Source organism: Hippoglossus stenolepis, chromosome 3 (genome assembly GCF_022539355.2).
Source record: "Hippoglossus stenolepis isolate QCI-W04-F060 chromosome 3, HSTE1.2, whole genome shotgun sequence".
In the NCBI taxonomy this organism is placed as follows: Eukaryota; Metazoa; Chordata; class Actinopteri; order Pleuronectiformes; family Pleuronectidae; genus Hippoglossus; species Hippoglossus stenolepis.
In genome coordinates this window covers 5,134,119-5,151,556 of record NC_061485.1, presented here as the reverse complement: position 1 = coordinate 5,151,556, position 17,438 = coordinate 5,134,119, and the positions used below count along the sequence as shown (strand labels likewise).

General features: G+C 42.4%; 2 protein-coding genes across 2 annotated transcripts in view; one reads left to right on the top strand and one right to left on the bottom strand.

The window, feature by feature from the left end:
• Positions 1-4,529: 4,529 nt before the first annotated feature.
• Positions 4,530-17,438, top strand: part of stab1 (stabilin 1) — a 47,783-nt gene continuing 34,874 nt past the window's right edge. The window contains exons 1-13 of the mRNA XM_047339289.1: positions 4,530-5,108; positions 7,656-7,783; positions 8,271-8,386; positions 8,842-8,927; positions 9,253-9,322; positions 9,437-9,532; positions 10,343-10,456; positions 10,920-11,107; positions 11,307-11,443; positions 11,642-11,769; positions 12,033-12,109; positions 12,809-12,931; positions 17,284-17,421. Of these exons, the coding sequence (XP_047195245.1) occupies positions 5,052-5,108; positions 7,656-7,783; positions 8,271-8,386; positions 8,842-8,927; positions 9,253-9,322; positions 9,437-9,532; positions 10,343-10,456; positions 10,920-11,107; positions 11,307-11,443; positions 11,642-11,769; positions 12,033-12,109; positions 12,809-12,931; positions 17,284-17,421 (1,458 nt within the window). The 5' untranslated portion in view covers positions 4,530-5,051. The remainder of the gene's footprint in view (positions 5,109-7,655; positions 7,784-8,270; positions 8,387-8,841; positions 8,928-9,252; positions 9,323-9,436; positions 9,533-10,342; positions 10,457-10,919; positions 11,108-11,306; positions 11,444-11,641; positions 11,770-12,032; positions 12,110-12,808; positions 12,932-17,283; positions 17,422-17,438) is intronic.
• Positions 12,971-15,900, bottom strand: LOC118103149 (E3 ubiquitin-protein ligase TRIM35-like). Its single transcript, XM_035149764.2, has one exon. It carries the CDS (start codon positions 15,617-15,619, stop codon positions 14,216-14,218), a length of 1,404 nt encoding a protein of 467 aa, XP_035005655.2. The 5' UTR covers positions 15,620-15,900; the 3' UTR covers positions 12,971-14,215.

Below are 17,438 nucleotides of genomic sequence, written 5' to 3'. Positions count from 1 at the left end.
GATTCAGAATTTCTTCATCGAAATGTCTGACGGCTTTGAGGCAGTTGGTTTGGGGAAATTCACATTTTTTATGATTTTGACAGTTCCTGGGAAATGTGGTGTTTATCTTGGTGTCGCAAGATTTCACCAACTCTTCATGACCTCAGTATTTTTTTACTCCCAGCGCGCCGACACTGCTGGGAAAGATCTGTTCATCATGGTGCACAAAAAAATAAAAAAACCCGGAAAGAAAGAATTCACCAAAGGTTCTCGTCAGCAGTTCGTCGCTCCCGCCGCTCAGTGAGGTTTTGATGACTCGGCAGTTCAGCAGCACGAAACGCGCAGCCACCTTTCAACTCATTCAACTTCCTCTATTTCCCGTCTGTCGGAGCTGCTTGTCGTGAAGTTTGACCGATTTCCTTTTTAGGGACACTTTCATGGGCCGAGGGCAGAGATACTGTACTGGGAAATGTCTGATCAGCAAAATGTCTTATCTGACCTCTGCTTGGCATTGATGGGCTCGAGTAGGTCACCTGACCAGGGAAAGACCTTCAGCCACGGCTTTCATATGGGGGAAAAAGACAATCATCACATTTTGAAGGTTTATCGCATGGAAACGCTGGATCTGAGCAGGATTTCTGTTTGGAACAAAGCGACATGACAATGCATTTTATAGCAAAAGGTGAAACTGTCACAGATGGGGAAACTACTCTGGATAAATTGTTTTGCAGTTAGCATCTAATTTATCACACTTCTTCACATATTTAATTGGATTTAGTGGAGAATTCACCTTGCAAATTTCGACATTCAAAAAAAGAAAATTCTTTCAATTTAAATGCAAATTAAAAAGTTATAAACATTTAGTGGATTGCTCTACATTGGTGGTTATGGTAACTTTAGCTTAATCGCAAAAACTTCAGTTCAGGTTTGCAAATAGTTCTGGTTAACAGCCATTTTTCTTTGATTACGTTATTGACAGTTGGATTTTGCAGGGTTTTGGTTTATTGTTCAGTGGAACTGTTAAGTTGGTTAACGTAAAGTTAACGGATTAGTTTCAATTAAGGTTCGGTTAAATCCAATAAGTTCAGTGAACAAGGTTTAGTGGCAACGTGTAACTTAGCTATTTCAAGTTAGCTAACAGTTCAGACTAAGCTATAAGAGTTTGGTACAGGTGAGCTAATCGTCCTGTTTGGCATTAATCTTTAATTCAGGTTATCTAGGAGTTTGGTTTTAGCTGCTAAGTATTTGTTAACTGGTTAGTCCACATGTCAGGTAGTTCAGGTAGCGTAGCATTAGCATGTGTTGGTCAGGTTAACAGGTGAGTTTAGCAGCAGATATTTGATTCAGGTTAACTCTGTTTATTCACGTTAACTAACGGTTAAAAGTTAAATAGATGTAATCCTGGTTAAGATTAGCTGATAATTCAGTTTAGCATGATTGTGCTTTACAGTAATTTACAGTTTAGATTATGAGCTTTGTTCAGGTTAGAGTTCAGTTTAATAGCTAATACTTTATATAATAGTACAGGTTAGGTCCCTGTTGTTTATCAGCAAATAGCAGGTTACTAGTTCATACATCTTTAGTAGTTTGGGTCGGATCAGTGAACGACCCAGTTGAGCAGCAGCAGATTTATATTTATATACTGATATACTAAACCGTTAAAAGTTAAACAGACGTAACTCTGGTTCAGATTAGCTGAAAGTTCGGTTTAGCTTGAGAAACGCTGGTGTTCTTCTACTGATGAAGACCTTGGAGTTTCTACTACTTCACAAACCTGATGGAGCTCAGGGTAAGTCATCATCTCCTTGCACATGGATGAAACACGTGAATCCATCAATATTTTCACATCAATGGTTCTCTGACTAAATAAGGACACGTTTGGTGAGACTTTTAAAAATGTCTTTTTACTACACGTATATATCTAAGTCTTTTAATATGCACCAGGATGGCATCAATTCATAATTAAAAACACGTCGTTAAACCGACACAATCCAACAAGTTGCAATTCTGCAGAGTCGAGGCTACGTGTCCCTGACCTGCTTTACCTCTATAGCGTCTACCAGGTAATAAGTTGTGCCTTAAAGCCTCCACATTGTTTATCACGGTTGTGACAAGCATCAGAAGGTCGTCTCATATCCTCCATGTGCAGTGTACATAGGCTACTTTATTTACACTATATATAAATGTAGAAAGAGTGAAGACCACCTGGCCCCAAACTTTCTGTGCACGGCCCTGCATGCTGGGTTTTCTTGAGGTGATGTGGTTATTCTTAACAACTGAATCACGGAGACACCAGTGAACGACCAGAGGGATGTGACACTGATAGTTAATCCTTCCTCACTTCCTCTCGTGGTTTCTCTTGTCTGCTTGGCTGTTTTCTGCTGATCGGAGGCCTGAGTTGAGGTTGGATGGTCACAGGGCTGAGAGACAGGACCTCTGCCTGTGACCTCTCTTTTCATTTCTTTATTCATGTTTTTCTTACTTTTTCAGGAGTCAGCAGTGTGTGTGTGTGTGTGTTTTATTTCTTAATTTGTTGTGGACTCAATCAAACAACCTCAAGGCCACACAGAGCTGTTGGAGTATATCACAGACCACAGATAATAGTACATCCACTGTAATGGACAACATCAGAGACAGATACTATGTCAAAGTATTGGCTAAACAGTGATGTGATTTGTCAGGAGGAAATTACTTTACACTCTTGTTCTATAACGTGTGGAAGAGCTTCAGTAGTTTTGGGCGCGTTGAATTAAGCCTTGTGAGGTCAGTCTGTTTTCTTCTCAGTCAGTATTCCCATTATGAATAAAGATTTAGACTTCAGTTAAAACTCTCAACTTTTGACACCTTGTAAAGGCCTCATAGACAACTGACACTAGATACTGTCCAAAGAGATGCGTCAAATTTGACCCAGAGCTCAGGGTTTCTTATAGTTTTTTAGAAGTTGGTCCGTCTGCCTGCAACTACTCGAGGGATTGTCATGAAATGTGATTGAAAATGTCTCCACAACTGTTTGATAGATCAGTTTGGTGCAGATACTGATTTCCCCCCTCAAAATGAATTGCAAGCAGAATATCACTCAGGAGAGTTCCCGGAAATCCAATCAAACCGAAACCAAGTTTACCAAAGTCATAAATACCAGTCCCCACAATCTAATGACGTATTTCTTGCTCCAAGTACCATCCTCAAATTTGTTCAGTAGTTTTTGCGTATTTCTGCTGAAAAAGCAACCAACCAACAAACAGACAGGGGGCGAAAGCGTAGGTAATAACTCTGGTGATCTCTGAACTTTTCGTCTTGCATTCTTGCGCCGTCAGCTGTATTTGTGAAGGTAAAAAACAAAACAGTTAAAAAAGTGTTCTCGACTGCTGGAGAGCCGGTGAGCAAGGCAGTAAATCTCTGCAGTGGTTTACTGACAGCCCCTGAACGGCAGCCTGCTTCCTGCCATTGTTCTGACTGTTTGCAGTTTGACCTTTAAACCCCCCCTCTGGTGAGAATCACCTCGATCCGTCTGTCATCTGTTTTGACAAAATCAAACTGAGATAAAACAGGAAAGAAACAACACAGCTTTTTACATTTGTCCTCGTTTCATTTTGAGAAGCAAACGAGGAGTTTTGTCAGCTGACGAGGAAATCCGTCCAAATCACACCGCCCCACTGGGACGGCCGGGAGAGATTTCCGCCCGAAACTTCCTGTCAGGAAGCGAGAGGATTTCTCACAATCGCTCTCTCTCTCGTCTCAGATAGAGCTCGCAGTCAAAGACCGAAACATTCTAATAAACATTCTTATGATATTTGAATCTACCTGTTAGTACAATTATTTAGCAACGGCAGTAGAAGCAATTAAAGACTTTTCTTTCCCTCTCTCACTCCACATATATTTATATCCACTTTAGCTTCATTATCTAAGGGTTTTGTTTACAGCAGCTCCTGATCTGCTCAACAAAAACACGAGCCGCACAACAAGTGAGAATAAGATTCAGGCGGAGATACCAAGTCCTCAAATGGTCTTGTGTAAAGTAGACGACCTCTGAGAGAAAAGGATCAAATACAAAAGATAAATAGAGAAAAAGCTATTTTTACTATAATCCAGGGTCATAATAACTCCAAAGCCTTGTTTTTAATCTAGAGCCGAAACTATTAGTCAACCAAATGACAAACTGATTAATCTAGAAATAACAAATCTGAAAAAAACAAATTCCAATGAAGTAATTCTAGAAGTGAATAGTTTTTATCTGACAAAAACGTACTAATCTAATTTATAAAGTCATTCTGTAAACAGTTTTAAAGCTACACGTGTAACTAATAAACACTGTGTACAGACGGTTACTGATGTTTATGTACAACAGTTACAAGAGTCCAGAGCTTTTGAAGAGTAGTGAGTGTTTATATCTATGTTACTTTTACTTTACTTCAACGATACTGGTACCGTGACTGCTGCTTCTTTCTGTATCATTACTCGTACTGTTACTACAAGTACTGCTGCTGTTACTACGAGGGGAGTAGTAGGAGGAGATGACCTCTGCTGGGAGGTTCCAGGAGGTGCCAGTTTCTGTTGTTTTTTTTCCCTAGAACAGAGGAAAAGACGGCAGCAGTCACTCCAGCCTCTGGTCGCTCTCGGCCTCACCGGACACTGAGCTGAAAGTTAAGTTGTTTGCTATTTGTTTGTCTGTTCCCAGATAACAGGGATTGTTGCCTTCAGGCCAAGAAAACTGCTGATAATCCCAGAGCTGGGTGCCTGGATCCACCCTGTGCCTTTTTATTTTTTCATATTTTCAGTTGTTTTTTCAGTTTCTCTCTCAAGCAACAGGTTGTTTTCAGTTTTCTTGCCCACGCTCCTGCTGGAGTCTATTGTTTTTTAATAGGTGTGTTATTCCTGCACAGAGGATGTCGTTATCCGTGTGTTTTTTCCTGTAGCTCGTACTGCAGGTTGTGGCTCACACTGCATGTGAGCGGTTTGACTCTGCCGTGACACATATTCCACTTTTTCTACTGATTTTTTTTTGTCCTACTGACTGAGGAGGACAGTGGATTGGTGGATTTATTTTTTCTCTACTGGATGTGACACTTTGAGCCATGCTGCTGCTGCTGCTGCTGCTGCTGCTCCGCCTGCAAACGTCACTGCAACAACCGGTAACACACTTTACACCCCCTCAGACTGAGATACCGTGACACCTGCTTGTGCCCTTTAGATTCCTTTCATCTGATGAATGTCGTTACACCACAGATTGCTCTCCCTGCACAGTCTGAACTCAAAGATTATTTGTGTTTGTTAGTACAGAATCATTTTTGCTCACTGTATGAATAAAAAGTTTTGGGTCATGCGGACTCCGCTTAAGTTTTGCATTAAGTGAAAATTTAAGGGGTAAAGTTAAAGGCCTAACAAAAACCTTAAACCTTAACACAGTACTCCAGAGATTTATTTGTTTGCTTCATCAAAGTATTAAGAGTCTGCATCCAGATTACAGCCTCTGTGAAGCTGTGGTGAAGCACAACAGGGCCTCGAGTCAAATGTTAATGTTGGTACACGAGCACTCACTCACTATGCCAACATGCTGAAGTTGAGCAGGTTTAACATGTTCACTATCTTCGTTTTATATGTTTGCATGTTATAATTTTCTCACCAGTACCAAACACGTGCAGAAAACCGAACATTTGACACTGTGTCGCACACGGATGAGGCAGCACCAGGAACAGCTAGCGGTTCACTGCCTTCCTCAGAGGCTCCTCAGCACTATCTCTGGAGGAAGTGGGGATTAAACCAGCAACCTTCTGATTACTAGACGACCCCTCTCTCTCCTCAGCCATGCATGACTTTGATAGGAATGTAGTTTGGCGGGTTTTTAGTCATAAACCAAAGTATTGGATGAATTGAAATTTCAGCTCGACAATGGTGCTTGGTGAAGAGTCAGAAGATCATTAGAATATATATATATAACAGGAATGTGTGTTTTATAGTGATCCATCCAATTGTTTTTTGAGACTTTCCACAGGATAAATGAAAACCTCTGCTCGTGGTGCAAGAGGTAAAGTCAGAAGATCACCACGGCCATTGTGGTTCATTCATCGGGGAACATGAATACCAAATGTGAGGGAACAGTGCTGGACCTATCAATCATAGAGCCATGGTGCCAGCATTACCACAGTGGTCATGGTCAAAGCAGCTGATCACGATGTCGTCATCAGGTTTATGCTCTTGACACACAGAAAACATTTTACATCTGTTCTCACAGGTTTTTGCAAACGATCCAACTCGTTTCTGTAATGGTGTGAATCTTACAATTTAAGGGAGTTCTCACTGAATTGTTGTCATTGTTGTGGACAAACGTAATCAGACTAACTGTGTGTGGGGCCCCAGGGAATTTGGCTGCTTTGCCTTCCCTGTTTTTCTATTTCAGAACCTCACCTGGGACGAAACGCCTCGTCACACGGTGCCCTATTTACTGCATATTACTGAGAGCTCATTGGAGGCCCAGACTGGAGCTTAGAGAAATGTGCAGTGTGATGATGATCTGTTGAAGCAAAACAGCAGCACAGAGAAACCATGAAGTCTTAAAGCTCAGTGTATTTACTGACTCTGGCCTGAAGTCCCAGGTCCTTCTATCGGAGTATGGAAGTGTTGTCTGCTCGCTCCACACTTTGGTCTGATTTGTGCACAGACATTCATGATGATGGATCTTTAAAGACTTTGGTGAATCCCTGACTTTACCTCAAGTATCACTATAGAGTTAACTTTGGATGGAGAGCCATCCGTTGTTTCCTCCTCAGGATGAATTTTTGTGATCCTCTAACTTTTCATCTTCCTCCTTAATCCGGTCCAAGTGTTATTCTGTCCAACACTTCGCTTTATGACTAAAATAATTAACAATAAAAACATTTCCTTCACCTTCAGATGTCCTGGATGTTAACATTTATAGCTGCTGTCTTCTAATTGTTTTTAGCAGGAATCATGTCTCTGTGTTGGGTTCATCTATAAAACACTTTTTTGAACTTAACAAATTAACTCGTCAACTCCTTTACTGTCACTGTTAGAAGTTACACGTTTGAAACCTGCTGACTGCTCTACAGTTCATGGTGAAACTCCAGGTGCGTCACACATTTGCTGTTGTGGCCTGGATTGGGAAACAGACTCTTTTTTACCCACATTACTTAAACGATCTGCGTAGCTTGTCTTTACACGGCTGAACTGTGCTTTGAAAAATATTCAGTGATGAAATATGACAAGGCACATTTACTCAAGTATTGTACCCACATAAAGTACTTGCAGTAATTCTTTTTGCAGTATGATATAACTTTATACGTAAATACTTTAATACATTTCACGTCACTGCATTTACTTTAAAACTGTGATCAAATCTGGTGCATTGTTGTAGAAGTTCCCTGCAGTTTGCAGAGTATTTAAAATATCTCCAAATCAACCAGCTTCAACATTAAATTACTGCTACTTACCTCTGGTACCATTACTTTTACACCACTAGTGTTACCACTACTTCTATGAACTGTTTCAGTGGAAGTTTTAACAGAAGCTGCTTCTTGATAAACACGGGACTGAACTGATGCTGAGTTTGATCTGGAGTCAGAGCAACAGATTTCTGTCATTCTGTAGAGAAACCCAGAGGAACCCTGATGTTCAGATTGTACTGTAGGCTGTGCTGTGACAGATCTCCTGTGTTCCCTCAGACTCCTCCTCCTGGTCGATGTGACATCTCACAGAGGGTGGACGTGCACACCTCATGCACTTCCTGTGCCGCCGTCACCACTGTTAGCTGCCCGCACGGCTTCGGCAGCGTGGGCACCATAAACTGCAGGTACAAACCTGGCAGCAGGATAAAGTAACTAAGTCGATTTTCTCCAATACTGTACTTAAAGGTTCAGTGTTTGGGGTATAGTGGCATCTAGTGGTGAAGTTGCATATTGCAACCAACTGAACACCCCCTCTCCTCACCCTCTTCCTCCGGCCACTGGGTGTCAGGTGTTGATTTTTTTATGTTTTCCAGAGCTTTAGGTTATATTTCCCTTTTTAGTTTTGTCTTCTTCTGTTCCGTGCTGTTTATTTCCCACGTATTTTACAAAGCAATTTGTCACATTGTTTAGAAAATTGCTACAGAAATAAAGTTTGATTATTTTTACTATTTATCTTCCTACGGTACTAACTAACGCTTAACGCTACACATATTAAAGCAGAGAATGATTTTCTGCTCTAACACACAAACCTGAACTTGATGAGTGGATGTAGTCGTGATATGATGTGTTGATGAAGCAGCTCGTTGACCTCCTGTTCGCTGTGTGCTGCAGTTACGTGGTGCAGATCGGTGGCAGCAATGTGCCGCTGGGCGGATGTCAGCACATCTGTGCGAAGGGTTTCATGGAGCCACATTGTTGCCCACAGCACTGGGGAACGCTGTGTCTCCGTAAGACACACACACACACACACACACACACACACACACACACACACGGAAAGCTAAAATCAATCAATCAATCAAATCAAAATGGAGATTATAATTTGCTAGATTACTGTTAGATGTGGTTCAGATGGATATTCCCCTCAAAATCACTTGTAATTAGGATGTCACTCAGTAGGGCACCTCGAACCGTTTTTCAATCAAACTGCACCAAATGAAACACACTCATTGATATCAGTCCAGTGAACTGTTGAAAAATGTCCTGTCTCACAAATTATTGCTCAGACTTAATTCTTAATAACTTAATTTACTCTGTCTGTCTGTCTGTCTGCCTGTCTGCCTGTCTGCCGTCGTCTGCCCTGCCTGTCTGTCTGCCTGTCTGTCTGTCTGTCTGTCTGTCTGTCTGTCTGCCTGTCTGCCCACCTGTCTGTCTGCCTGTCTGCCTGTCTGCCTGTCTGCAGCCTGTCCCAGCTGGTCAGGGAGGACCTGTAACTTCCATGGAGCCTGTCAGGACGGAGACCTGGGCAACGGGACCTGCGTCTGTGATGTCAGTATCTGTCGGGAGTTCACAGAGCAGTATTGTTTATGGATACAGAGCAGTATTGTTTATGTATTTGTCGGACTCCATGTTCTTAACTAAATACTGACACTGATGATGTATCCCTAGTTGTCAGTTTACTTCACTGACGTCTGGATTGTTTCAGTCCCCCCCCCTCCTGCCTCTTTTTATGCCTCTGCGCTGGGCAGTAATTCTAATTTGTGTTTGAGTGTGGAAGGGAACAACGTGTTGGGTTGTTTTTTAACATCTTGTTGATTTTGTGGTGATATTACGGATTAACGAATGGTAAATATGAAAAACCTTCTCTTTTCAGGAGGGCTTCTCTGGGTTTGCCTGTCAGGAGTGTAAGAATCCAAACGCTTTTGGAGAAAAGTGTGATAAAGGTAAACTCTGTGGAGAAAATAACCTCCCGATTTGAATATTGTGTTTCGAAGCAGCGAAAACCCTCCCACAGCTGTTTGATAAACTGTTCCTGCACTTTGTCTTTACCTGTCCAGAGTGCGACTGTGTGCATGGAGTGTGCAGTAAAGGTCCAGACGGTGACGGACAGTGTTTGTGTCAGCCGCCGTACACCGGGAAGATCTGTGACCAAGGTAAGACCAAGAAATGCTGGATTCATCATATGGCCAAACATGTTAGGCTCAGACTGTATAACTTCATATCATTGGGTTTAATTAAATGTCATAATTCACAAATTCTAAGTTGCTCTGGTTATGTTAGTCGAGGCGAGGTCCGTAGAATTAGCTAATCTATTAAATCCCTGGTATTAATGTATCATCCACACTGAAAATAAATTGACAGAGAACTCATAATGATAGACGATGTTTTATTTTCATCTCGACTAGAAGGAGAACGGCCTTATCTCTGATTAATATTCAGCCGTGAACTGGTAGGAATAAATTTAATTTACACCTCTGAATAAGAATATGGATTCAATTATTCATTCCCCACGGAACAAACAAAGGGGAGGCTGCAGTTGTATTTTCAGCCCTGAGTGGTGTCTGCAGAGCTTCTTCTCAGGCTGCATCTCGGGCTCCGGAGGGTTCAGTGGAACGGTGGCAAAGTGCTCGGATCCAGGATAGTTTGGCTTCATTTCTGGATAGAGGGAGGAAGTGACGATATGCTGTGCATCTTCATTTACAGTCTATGGTTCACACTAATAATTAAAGGATGAATTTTCTGGATTTCAGCAGCTACACTGTCAGAGAGACTGAAACTGATAAAAGAAGGGAACCAGAAATTATTTCAAAACGATCGAGGGGCACACACAAACTGTCGGCCTTGTTTTCAGGTGTCAGCCACTCAGATCACGTTTGTAATTACTGCTCCATGTGCATGTTTACTGTTTGTATGATGTGTAATTGTTGCTCACACTGCTGCTGTTGTGTTTGTGTCATTGACAGTGAACTCCAGGTGCAGCAACTGCAACCCCTACTCGTTCTGTAGCGGAGAGGGAGACACCGCCAGCTGTGAATGTTTGCCCGGATACAGGAAGACAGCACTGGGCAAATGCGGAAGTAAGCAAGCTGCTCCACATTCAGATTTCTCAGTTTTTATTTGAGCTTTTAAATAACATTTTGGTGCAAAGTGTTTTAATTCAATACTTTATGTGGTAAATATGCATTGTGACTGCCCTCTACTGAATGAAACACAGCTATTGGAATTTAATTTAGCTATTTGCTGATCTGGAGGCTGATCTCCTCCTATACAAACAAATATAAACCAATATTAATGTGTGTATGCATATATATATATATATTTATAACCTCCTCGCGGTTATCTGCCTCTGCCAACCTGTCAAGTTGCATCACAACATTAAGCAAAGAGGTTCTGCCCCCAATTAACACCATAACTCAATTGTGGTTTGTGAAGGCAAATGACCACAAGGGTGTAATCCTGATTTCTTTTATATTCGAGGGTTAAACATCTTTGAGTCTCATCTGGACCCTGTAAATAAATAATCTTCATTCTCCTGTTCAGGTATTTGTTCAACAAGAGACTGTGACGTCAACGCCGAGTGCTCCTCACAGGGGTCAAAGATCAGCTGCGTCTGCAAGCCCGACTACCAGGGTGATGGAAGGATCTGTGTACCCAGAAACCTTTGCTCAGAGAACAATGGAGGGTGTCCCATGAACTCCACCGTGTGCGTCTTTAAAGGACCCAACAAGGTGAGGAGCGCTCCAGAGCCGGAGCAATGGGGTTCGAGGACGCTTTATAGAATTTAAATCCAGTTCCAAACCCACAAACCACGATGCTAATTTTCTTTAACATTGTGTTTATCTGTGTGTGTGTGTGTGTGTGTGTGTGTGTGTGTGTGTGTGTGTGTGTGTGTGTGTGTGTGTGTCTGTCTGTCTGTCTGTCTCTCAGTCCAGCTGTGAGTGCATGTTTGGCATGTCCCCTGTAGGTGGCAGTCCTGAGTTCGGCTGTGAGCTGGTTTCTGCTTGTTCAGCAGACACGTGTGACCCCACAGCTGTTTGTCAGACTGAGCTGGATGGACAACCCCGGTCAGAGTCACAAACACTTTTCATGTCTTTTGTTCTACACAACTCGACCCTACTGTCTCTGGCTGTTTAGATACAGAACCAGATCTACACTAACAGCTGATGTCAGACACCGTTTGTCTCTATGTCTTCTAGTGTTTAGTTTGTATGAATGTGTGTATTGGAGTGTAATTAGTCGGCCCGTCACCGTTCCTTCCGCAGGTGCGTGTGTGAGGCAGGTCAGATCGGTGATGGTCGGCGTTGCTATGGTAACCTGATGGAGCGGGTCATTGAGCTTGGCAGGAGCGGACACCAGAGAGAAAATCTGACTGAGGCCGTCACCCTGTTCGGTAAAAAGAACCAGAACTACTACCCTAACCCTAATGGCTGACTTCACTGATCCAGTTTAATTTGATTCAGTTTTCCTTCAGTTATTGATTCATCGTTTACATTTAATGTGGATCTAAAACGGTGTATTCAATAACTACCTGATAAAAGTTGTTAAAAATGTTCTGCCTCTGTCACAACCTTCCTACAGTTTGGTGTCATTGTGGTGGTGATGGTGTTCTGTCTGCGCTGTGACCTTTGGTCTTCGTATCTGTGTGTGTTTCAGAGAAAGGCTGTTTTCTGCTGCTGAGTCACAACGGCCCCTTCACAGCTTTCATCCCCCTAATGAAAACACCTCTGACTGTAGGTTCACCTGTCTGTCTGTCTGTCTGTCTGTCTGTCTGTCTGTCTGTCTGTCTGTCTGTCTGTCTGTCTGCCTGTCTGTCTGTCTGTCTGTCTGTCTGTCTGTCTGTTCTGTCTGTCTGTCTGTCTGTCTGTCTGTCTGTCTGTCTGTCGTCTGTCTGACTTCTTCTTTTAATGGCCTCCTCAGTTTTCCTCAGCACAGAAACATAGACTGTAAATAAAGATGGACGATAACGTCTCCACTATTCAGCACAGTAGTGATGAGCCGTGTGAAGCCGCACTCAACCAATCACGAGTCAGTTTCATCTGTCAATCGTGACGTTTCACCCCATTTTACAGCATCAAATAACAGCATTTATAAATAATAATTAAAACCAAACTTATCAGAGACATGAACACTTGAGTTACCGCAGCCAGCCACCAGGTGGAATGTATACACACAGTGAAATCTGTGAAATTGTGCCCCCACAATGTTACTAGATAAACATAAGTAAATATAAACATGAGTAAAATATCTATGGAATCAGTTGTAGTTGACAGTGGGCAGCTTCCTTCACTGTGACATTGTGGAGACTTTAAATATTAATGAGACATTTTTGATTAGAGCTACGTCCTGATCCATAACACATGAAGTAGGAAGGAAATGATCAATACATAAATCCCAGATTATTGGTCTTCTAATTTACACTTTGCTTACAGGGCGTTAATGAGGAGGAGGTGTGTAAAAACCACCTGATCCTGGGTCAGCACCTCTACAAGGATCTGGAGGGACGGGACGTAAACCTGTATGGAGGAGCCAAGTTCAGGAGCAAAGACAAAAAGGTAATAAGCAATCGAGACAAAACTAATTGATTCCTTTGATTTAATTTTTATTGATCCCACAATTACAATAATACAAAGAAAAATCAGAGAAAAATCACAATGCACACGTTATAGATTTGCTTTCTGTTAAACAAAAGGATTTGTACTTTTTTTATCTAATCAGTTTTGACATTCACATTTTCAACACAACATAACACAAAACATTGAAGTAATGCTGCCCTTCTACCGGAGCCATTAAATGAAAACACCTTTGCCTCATTAACTGAATTTCAACCTATTTCTAAGCATTTCATCCAAAAACACAACAGCCCACCATCCAGTGTCAAAAGAATTCACATCACAAATATTAATGATACAGCATCAAAGAATCTGTAAAAACATCACAGCTTCGTCACCATCATCTCGGGACGGGTTGCTATAGCGACACTCGTCAAGATGTCTGATTGTACGGTTCTTCTCTCGCAAACTCTCTCTGACAAGCGCTGACAGCGGTGAGCAGAGAGCACGCAAACACACAAGTTAAATTTAGGCCCGTTGTCAAGGTGATTGGCTACAGCTGATACGACGAGCGACCACGAGCACGTCTGATATTTTATCCGGTTACAGCTCCAGCTAAAGATGAGACGCTGCAGCTGAAGATGTTCAACACTGCATTGCTTATGCTAATGATGTTTTCTAATTGTTATTATTAGCATCTGAGCTCAGTAAACCTGTATCCCGTCTATGTAGCTTTCACTGAGCAACAGCGCCCTCTGCAGGCACACGTGGAGATTAATTCTGTTGGGCTCCATGTCCCACTCACTGAACTGAAACACAACTCAGCTGTGGATATTACCCATAATCCCCGGCTTCCTGAACCAGCTGTTACAAATCCACCAAACTCTGTTTAGAATTCTTAATATTTCAAAAGTTTCCTGCTTAATTTGGATTTCTAAGTCTTTTTGACTAATCTACAGTTCAGCTTTTCTCTTCAACTTGCTGCAGCTGATTCTGACAATTGAAGCTGTGACTCTCACCCACTCTCCAAAGTTACATTGAGCAAGAACAGGAAGGGATTTCTTCTCCTAAACTTCTAAATATGTAATTTAATTTTACAGAACAGAGATTATTCATTACATTGACGTATCAATCTTGTAAATCTAGCATTACCCGCAATTTCGTAACACAACCAAAGATAATAATCGAAATGATATCTTGGCAAATGAAAAGAAAAATTTGTGTCAATCGAGAATTTTCATCTCTCAGTAGATTTTGTCATATTGTCTAACTCTGTCATCATGATCTCTACCTGGGCTGTTCCACGGTCACAGACACCTTCACTGGTAAAATCTTCATTGCGAGATGACTCTCTGTGTAAATGTATGGAAACAGGGTGTCAGTGAAAGTGTGTTTGAATGTGTGTATGTGTGTGTTGGAGTCAAGATCATGGAATGACAGTTCTCCTTTGTCGAAGTCCAGACGAACCCTGATCCTCTGGAGCTTCTTCTTCAGAGACAGATCCTGCTCTGAGCCTGATGTGGAGAACGCTGTCAACTTCGTATTGGAGAACATAATTCTCCACAGTCCTGCTTGCAGGCTTTCGCTCATCTGGGTGTGCTCTCCCAACACGCCCAGTTCCCAATCCTTGTTGTCTCCGACGCCAACGTCCCAACTGTGAGTCCCTGAGTCAAATCCGCGACAGCCGAGAACGGAGCAGGAGAATTTGGTCCTCTCCTCGTTTTTCGGAAGCTGATGACGCTCTCCATGTCTCACACTGGTCAGATCTTCAGACACAACAAGCTCGGGGTCGGCGGTGTTCGGATCCAGAATCACAGGAGTGTAGGAGACCATCTCCTTCATCTTGTTCCAGATGTTGAAGGTCAGGTTGCCCAGGTGTTTGGCCTCGTCTATCAGAGCTCCTGAGAGCAGCTGTGGATCATCCTGCAGGGGGCGCTGCTGGACTCTTTCCACTGCAGCCTTGTAGTTGAACAGGAATGAGGAGTCCTCAGCTCTCAGCTCCTTCTCTGTGACTCTGACAGTGTGAGAAAGAGCTGCTATGTCTCTGCCCAGAGCCTCAGTCTTCTCCTTCATCATCTGACTCTTCTGCTCCTCTTCCTCCCTCAGAGCAGTGATCCTGGCCTCCTCTTCCTCCTTTAGAAACTGGCGAAGCTTCTCAAACTGCTCCTGTATCTGCTTCTCTGTGTGTCGGGCCTGGACCTGAATGTGCTGTGCTGTTTGGTCCCAGTTTCCTTTAACTTGGTCAAGCTGCTTCAGTTTCTCCTGCAGAGGCTTCAGGAGTTTCTGCAGCTCCTCTCTGTGATCCTGTGCAGCCTCATCAATGGGTCTGAATGTGTGGTCGGTGTGTTTCTTTGAATCTCTGCAGACGAGACACACGGCCTCCTTATGATCCAGACAGAAGAGTCTGAGCTTCTCAGCGTGCAGACTGCAGAGAACCTCAGACTTTACCGAACCTCTGCGATCTCTCTCCTCTAAGAACGCCTCACACAGGTTCTTCAAAGCCAAGTTACGAGGTGGATCGCTCCTCGACGATCTTGTCTTACAGCACGGGCACAGAAGTGCCTGTTTCCCCCTCCACCATCTCTGCAGACAGGCTTTACAGAAGCTGTGGCTGCATGACAGGACAACAGGATCTTTGTAGATATCATGGCAGATGGGACAAGAGAAATCCTTGTCTGATTTGGAAGACATTTTGTCTCTCAGTAAAACTGAAAGCCCGGCAAACGGACAGCGAGGTGCGTCAGTCCAGGAAGATTTACTTTCACTTTGAGTCGTGGTTCAGTCCGCAGCGTGTTGAAGTTCAGGTATTCCAGTATTCCAGTAATCCAGTGTTTCCAGTGTTTCCTCCAGCAGTTGTCCTCTCAGTGGATGTGGTTGTTTTTGTGTAGAGGTTTTTCTTATTGTGTTTATTTCTGTGTGTGTGTGTGTGTCTCCTCAGGAAGACGGAATAATAAGTTTTGCTTCCTGTTTGCCTGAGTTGAGTTAGAGTGGGTGGAGCTTTGTTCAGGCATTTCGTCAGACTCCTCATGTTTATGGCACCAAGTTATTACATGTCAAAGAGAGGATTTCTACGAGGTCATGGTGACACTGTATTTCCTCTATTTCATGTAAACTAATCTTAATTATTCAATACAGTTAAGCATGTCAGGAATTATTTTAAAGGAGAATCAGGCTTCTTGTGCGTTTTAGCACAAACTGTCTGTGAATATCTATTAATATTTAAAACCTATTCCTTACTGATCTGAACCTAATGCAGGATGAATGAGTCAATAACAGTTTAACCAAAATGTAGAGCGTGGACTATATATATATGCATTACTGCATGAATTTCCATTACCTCATATTTATATTTATGCGTCCCGGACCAGCAACAGCCAGTGGTGGGAGGCATTATGCTTTAAGGTTATCCGTCTCTCCATCTATCTTATTGTTGTGAACACAATAGCTCAAGAATTCCTTCAGGAAACTTCTTCAAATTTGGTTCAAACATTCTCTTTAATGAGTTAGTAAAGATGAACTGATTATATTTTGTTGGTCAAAGGTCACGGTGAGCCTTTTGTTCTTGTGAACATGATATATCAGGAACATCTGTGTGGAATCTCGTCACATCTGCCCCAAACATTCACCGGGACTCAAGCAGAACCTGATCACTGTGACTTCACAAAAAAACATTTTTGCCCATGTGATAGATTTAAATAGATTCTCCTCCAGAGAATCTATTTAAATTTGATGAAAAGCTTCACTTAGACTCACGGATTAATTTAGATTAGATTCCAGGGATCGAAGGTCACAGTGACCTCATGTTATTGTGAATGCAATATGTCAGTAAAACCTGGAGGGACTCAACCCCCACTGGTTGGTGGAGGGCAGTAATTGTAGTAAATATATGATTTGGAGTTTATATAACTGGTCAACAGCAAAAAATACAAAAATGTTCTCGGACATTTGCTGATTATAATGTGAGGCAGCTGCATTTCCCTCAAATGACAGAGGCCTGTGCCTTTGACAACATTGCCTGTTTTACTGTGGGTTCGTGAAGTATCTTAAGATTTGGCTCTGCTGTAGAAATTCATCTGTTCATCCATTCAGCACATAATGGAAAAAGCAGCTTTCAGTGGCCTTTTTAATGCTCCTCTGAAGAGGTCCGTCTAGTGAAGGTGTCGCCTGTCTGTGCAATTCTTAATGTGTCTTGTTGTCAGTTATTTTACTCATATTTTTTAAATGCTGAAGACAAATCTTTCGGGAAGAAATCAACTGAAACTTCCCACGATGTCAAATAAATGAGATTATTGTGTTACCCAGGTTATTTGACTGTGTCTCTTGTGGCCTCTCTTTCTGTGTCCTCGTTGTTGCAGAGGTTCATCCTGATGGAAAACCCCAGCAGACCATACACCGTCCTCCAGGAAGACCTGCCAGCAGCCAATGGGATCATCCACATCATTGACCGGCCAATCACAGTCACTCTGTCTGATCGGCACCCTCTTGACGAACAGGTGAGTTCAAGAGCTAT

Coding starts and splice junctions, on each gene's coding strand:
- LOC118103149 (XM_035149764.2), bottom strand. CDS start 15,619: ATGTCTTCCAAATCAGACAAGGATTTCTCTTGTCCCATCTGCCATGAT.